Source organism: Lycium ferocissimum, chromosome 4, assembly GCF_029784015.1.
Source record: "Lycium ferocissimum isolate CSIRO_LF1 chromosome 4, AGI_CSIRO_Lferr_CH_V1, whole genome shotgun sequence".
Lineage (NCBI taxonomy): Eukaryota > Viridiplantae > Streptophyta > Magnoliopsida > Solanales > Solanaceae > Lycium > Lycium ferocissimum.
Window position 1 is genome coordinate 17346302 of NC_081345.1, and position 6101 is coordinate 17352402.

At 36.3% G+C, this 6101-nt stretch overlaps 1 protein-coding gene across 1 annotated transcript; it reads right to left on the reverse strand.

Annotated features, from left to right (window-relative positions):
• Positions 1-417: 417 nt before the first annotated feature.
• LOC132054415 (purine permease 3-like) lies at positions 418-3280 on the reverse strand. Its single transcript, XM_059446428.1, has 2 exons — positions 2492-3280; positions 418-815 (listed from the first exon to the last, which is right to left on the reverse strand). Exons 1-2 carry the CDS (start codon positions 3227-3229, stop codon positions 468-470), a joined length of 1086 nt encoding a protein of 361 aa, XP_059302411.1. The 5' UTR covers positions 3230-3280; the 3' UTR covers positions 418-467.
• Positions 3281-6101: the final 2821 nt, after the last annotated feature.

Genomic DNA, 6101 nt, shown 5'->3' on the forward strand with positions numbered 1-6101 from the left:
TATTCTGCTATTCATTTTCTATTAGTATTACTCTTAACAAAAGAATTAATTAACTCAAAATTTTTTAAAGAAGAATAAATGGATTTATATAAAAAGGATGCTATAAATATTCCGAAATAAGCTATACTGACTGAAAGAATTGCATCCTTTAAAAATTCATTCCAATCCATTGAATTATTCGACTTTCATAGGTTTGCCGGAGTATTTCTTATTATTAAACTCTTTCATATCTATTCGATTTATGTTCTCATCACAAGCTTTCTCATTTTTCAAGTTTGAGGGAGACTAAGACATTCTGCAAAGTGATTCTAATTAAACAGCTTCTTTTTCAATCTTATCACTTGAACTTTGAAAATCACCTCGGTGAATTCCAACTATCGGTCACGTACAGTTCCTTAACTTGAACAGATTCCAATATATTACAACTTGTACTAATAATCTTGGCATGTGAAAACCATTCTTTTCAATCATGGCGTACAAGTTTTATCACTCATCTCTGTTTCCGGGGATTGATTATTTTCTCTCCTCTTGTTGTCTTTATGATCACCATAAAAGTATGAAGCAAATCCCCATAAAGAGAGGGCAAGAGAAACCCCTTTTTCTGCACTGAATTTTTCACCGTAAAGAAAAACAGCTAAAACTTCGGTGACAGGAAGCAGAACAGATAGCAAAATGCCGGACACCAAAGAAGAAGCAGAATAGATGACTCCAATGGCGCCTAAGAAGTAGAATTGCAAAATTATTGCACTCCATACTATCACAACATAATATCTGCTTTCTCCAAGTTCAAATGCTTTCGCCTCCCTTGAAATTGCCTGCAAATTAAGTATGTTTTACACCATTAATAAACTAGTGACAATGGGGGAAATTGGTTTACACCTCACATAAGTTGGATTTTATCATCATTGGCTAAAACTAGTGATAGTTAACCTGATTGTTTTTTTTGACTTTTTCCTCTATATCTTTTTTAGCGAATTTAACTATATACACTTCAAAATAAATAATATTTACACTATTACTATAATTCAACTATAGTGGAGTAACAAGCAGCGGGCAATTCGCAGAATTGCCCTTCTTTTGGGGTGGTCTTTAAATTTTGCCCTTCATATTTGAAATGTTTAAATTTTGCCCTTCGGCTAACACTCATAGGTTCCAGGTTCGAACCCACGCCCATGATCAAAATTTTAAAAAAAAAAAAATTCGCAAGGCGGTTTAAATTTCGCTTTATGCCGCTAACAAGATACAACTTGTTAAGGAATTACACATTTTATGCGGACCGGCATACTCATGCCTTATGGGCGGACTTGGCATAAGTATCTCTTAGGGTCGCGATAACTTTGATAATTCCTTCACAAAGTTATGCTTAGGTGGGGCATACTTTTAATGGGCAAACTTTTATGCGGACCGGCATAACTTTGTGAAGGAATTATCAAAGTTATGCGGACCGATAACTTTGTGAAGGAATTATCAAGGTATGCGGACCCGGCGTCTTTGTGAAGGAATTATCAAAATTATGCGGACCAAGATACTTACGTAAGTACGCCCATAAAGGCATAAGTATGCGATGTCAAATAAACTTTGATAATTCCTTCACAAAGTTATGCGGTGGGGGCATACTTTTAATGGGCAAACTTTTATGCTTAGGACCGGGCATAACTTTGTGAAGGAATTATCAAAGTTATGCGACCGCATACTTATGCCAAGTCCGCCCACAAGGCATAAGTATGCCGGTCCCGATAACTTTGGTAATTCCTTAACAAAAGTATGCCGGTCCGGCATAGCGAAATTTAAACTTGCCTTGCGAATTTTTTTAAAATTTTGATCGCGCGTGGGTTCGAACCCTGAACCTATGGGTGTTAATGTAAGGGCAAATTTTAAAGATTTCAAATATGAGGGGCAAAATTTAAAGACCACCCCAAACGAAGGGCACTCCGCGCAAAAAAATGACAAGCAGCCTGCCTTTATTTTCGGGCTTTTAACATATTTGGCCTCTCAGCAAAAATAATTACAACTCTGTTGGCTAACATACAAAAGATATACACTAATTATATATAAATATGTACACTATATGTATATTATCATTAATATACAATTGTTGGATATTATTTTGCTGGGTGGCTATAAAATGAAAAAATATTTTTATTTTTCAGATCACTAGTTCCACTTGTTAATTATGAGTAGTTATCTTAAGGTGATCTGATAACGTAATTTCTTTTTTAAACTATTGGTGTATAGAAGTTAGAACATTTGTACGCTATCAAATATTGTTTAAACTTTAACTCTATACTATTAAATTAGTTGATTTTCATCGGTTCACCCGTTAATGGTTATATATCATATAGATTTACGTAATGTTAAAGGTAACCTGATTGTGTAAATATTTTTGATATGCGCATGAAACTTAAACTCATTGTAAATTTTGTTGAAGTCAAACATGTGTACGTAACGAATAATAGAGAGAAGGTAAATGGAGAGGGAGGATTCAAATGACCTGAAAGTCGTTGTTTATGATCATCCCAACAGTTGAAAGCACAGTAGCAACAAAGCAATAAACAGTCTGAAACTCCAATACAAGTGTGTAAGTGATAGCTTGTTGTGCCTTTTTATATATCAACTCCACCAAAGGAAAAATAAGCCCAGTCAAAGCAGCAGATGCCAGGGTCATGATAAACCCTAATATATACTCTTTCTTAGGCTCTCCCTCCGGTTGATCACCACCGGAGCGTAGGGCCAAAACCACCGCACCAATCGTTAACAAAAACACCGAGTTAACGGAGTAAGAAGTGAACTTCAGCTTTACTATAATGAAAGCAAAGAAGGCGGTGAAAGCAAGTTGCGTAGCAAAGAGAAGTCCGCTAGTGGAGACAGGTAATTTGGCTATGCCATACGCGTAGAAGTAGTTCGCCAATCCTTGTAGGATTCCGATCCCAATAGTGGCTATGAAAATTCGGGGAGTCATCAGAATGAGCTTGGTGGTATTATTATTGTTGTTGTTATTGTCATCATCGTTATTATTGCTTTTGCAACGGTAGAGGTAGGAGATGGCTAAAGGGATGAAATTGATTGGCCAAGCAGCAGTTTCTAGCCAGCATGATAGCCAAATTCTTTTGCCTCCTTTGATGAAGTAAAGGCGCATGACCAAAGGGCCACCACAGGTTCCTACAGCTAGAATTATACAGTTGATGACTAGAAGAGCTCTCTTCATTGTTGAGCTTACTTGAGGTTCCATTTTCTATGGAGGACTGAAGTTCTTTTTCTCTCATGTATTGAGTCATTTATAAGGTATGGACATCAACAAAATGGTATTGTCATATGTTGACTTTATTACAAATGTGACAAAATGCCCACAATCTATGACGAATGGGGTTAATGATAGCAGAAAAAGTTCCATCAATGTATATACTAGATTAGAAATGGACCCTGCTATGGTCATAACAAACTAGTTTGGATTAATTATATAGAGCAATTTGGAAAATTTAATTAATCATTTATCGTCCATCTAAGGAAAACAACTGAAAAATCAACAATTGTTCGGAAAGAAAATTCATCGATGTATATATATTGACGAACATCCCACCGGAAAGAGTCTCAATCGATCTTTTTAGGAGTCTCAATCGATCTTTTTAGGACTTCTTATCATACTGCACATATAGATCTTTCCATTGGTAGATCAAAGAATTCCCCATAAAGAAGTTCTAAAGGTTAATAAGGTCACTCAAAAATTTAATGACCCTCTCAAACTCCAGATTACTAATTTCAAAAAACTAAATATGTATAACGGTATGCATTACATTCAAGAAATGAAGAAGCACGTGCACCATGCACCGGGTCCAACAATCCTAGCCCCGCATCTGTAGTCCTTCATATGGGAATATTAAGCTCAACACGGACGGCTCAATTGCTCATAATAGCACTATTAATGGGTTAGGTAACCACTTTTAGAGATCCTTTGGGCAACAGGATACTTGGATTCTGTTGTTCAATCTTACACACAAACTCAACTGAAACTGAGCTTCACGCCTTGTTACATGGTTTATGTATTGCTGATGCCTGAAAGGATGGGTTTTCGTGCTTTACAAATCAACATTGATGCTAAGGAAATTATTACATTGTTGCAGAAAAACAATCCCTTATACATATGGTTGAAGGTTGGGATAAGGATATAAATATGGTTGAAGGTTAACCGGAAAAAATCAAAGTTTGTCGGAGATATATTTTTCCGGCCAACATCTGATGGCGTCTTAGAGATTAATTTGAGTTCTCCCTTGTTAATGTATCTTTGATGTTCGGCCTAAAAATGCATATATTTAGTCATTGTTACCTCACATTTTAATACTTTTAATCGTCATACTATTATATTGCTTTGTGCTTAATATTATATTTTTATTATGTAGGAATAAAGCGGTGTGAAGATTAAGAGATTTGGAGAAAAATTGAATAAAAACGGCAAAAAAAGAAAGGAAAAAGGAAGAGAAGATAAAGTGGGGAACATCATGATGGCCTAATCATTGGCCATTTATTGTTGTAATGATTGCCATTTGAAGACAAAACAAAAGAGGAATTGCAAGCAATTGAAATTGAGTGAAAAGAACCGTACCCGGCTGCAATTCGTGTTTTTCTGATCTTCCGCGTTGCACCTGCGACACGGGTGTGACGCGAGCCCTCTATTTTTTCCTAATCCGAGTTGGATTTGATTTTTAAAAGCCCTGACTTTTTGGTACCCTATAAATATATATATTCTAAACGGTTTTTACATAACTTTGGATGACTTGAAACCTTTAGTTCAGAACTTTGGACCTAGAGAGAGCTTCGAGCCGCTGTGGAGGCCGTAGTTACAGGGTTTTACCTTCTCTTCTCTGTAATACTTATTTTTACATTTTTATTTGGATGATTTGCTGTTTTTCCTCCATGTCTATGTGGAGCTAAACTCTTTAGTTCTAGGGTTTTGACACAAACATGAAAGTTGATGTTTGATTATCATTTCTATCTATTAAATTTTCATATTTTTCGGTTGCTTATTTATTCTTGTGCTTAATTATTTAATTACTTAATCACTAATTAGACACTCTCTGTGGCGTGTGAATTGAACTAGGAATAGGGAATTTGCACGCGTAATAAGAATAAATAGAGCTTGTTCGATTAATCGTTTCGCTACTGAGGATAGAAATATACCCTTTAGCCTTGCTTAGTTGAATACAGAGAAGTAAATGCGTTCTTGTTACCTCTGACGACCACAGGAATATAGGCGTTATAGTAGCATCTACAGGCTTGTGAGTAACTCGGAAGATACTCATAAAGTTCGTTAACATAAACCCGTCAACTAGTAACCCGTAGGTAGAACGATTTGAAGACTCAACTGGATTGTTAGTGGTCATAGCCCTAGATCTATCTCTTCTCCGATAAAAATCCGCTCTTTCTTGGTTGAAGTTCATTATTTGCTTTCTTTTATTTTTAGTTAGTTCATAAATATAAATTTGGATCTTAATTCTTGTTTAGATAATTAGCATTAGTTTAATTTGGTAAATAGTTAATCATAAGTCCCTGTGGGTACGATATCTGGACTTTAAACATTTTTTTGCGCGGAGTGCCCTTCTTTTGGGGTGGTCTTTAAATTTTGCCCCTCATATTTGTGGTCTTTAAATTATGCCCCTCATATTGCTGGTCTTTAATTTTTGCCCTTCGCATTGCAACTTTGAGCTTTCGCGCAGGTTCTGAGTTCGAACCCCCGCTCAAGCAAAAATTAAAAAAAAAATCGCAAGACAAGGTTTGAGTCGCGTGTATGCCGGACCCGGCATACTTTTGTTAAGGAATTACAAATTTTATGCCGGACCCGGCATACTCATGCCTTATGGGCAGACTTGGCATAAGTATGCCGGGTCCGGCATAACTTTGATAATTCCTTCACAAAGTTATGCCGCCGGGCATACTTTTAATGGGCAAACTTTTATACGGGACCGCATACTTTGTGAAGGAATTATCAAAGTTATGCTTGGACCGATACTTATGCTAAGTCGCCATTTAAGGCATAAATATGCCGTCCGGATAACTTTGATAATTCCTTCACAAAGTTATGCTTGGTGGGGGCATACTTTTAATGGGCA

Coding starts and splice junctions, on each gene's coding strand:
- LOC132054415 (XM_059446428.1), bottom strand. CDS start 3,229: ATGGAACCTCAAGTAAGCTCAACAATGAAGAGAGCTCTTCTAGTCATC. Junction 816..2,491: donor TCATAAACAACGACTTTCAG/GTCATTTGAATC, acceptor CTTAATTTGCAG/GCAATTTCAAGGGAGGCGAA.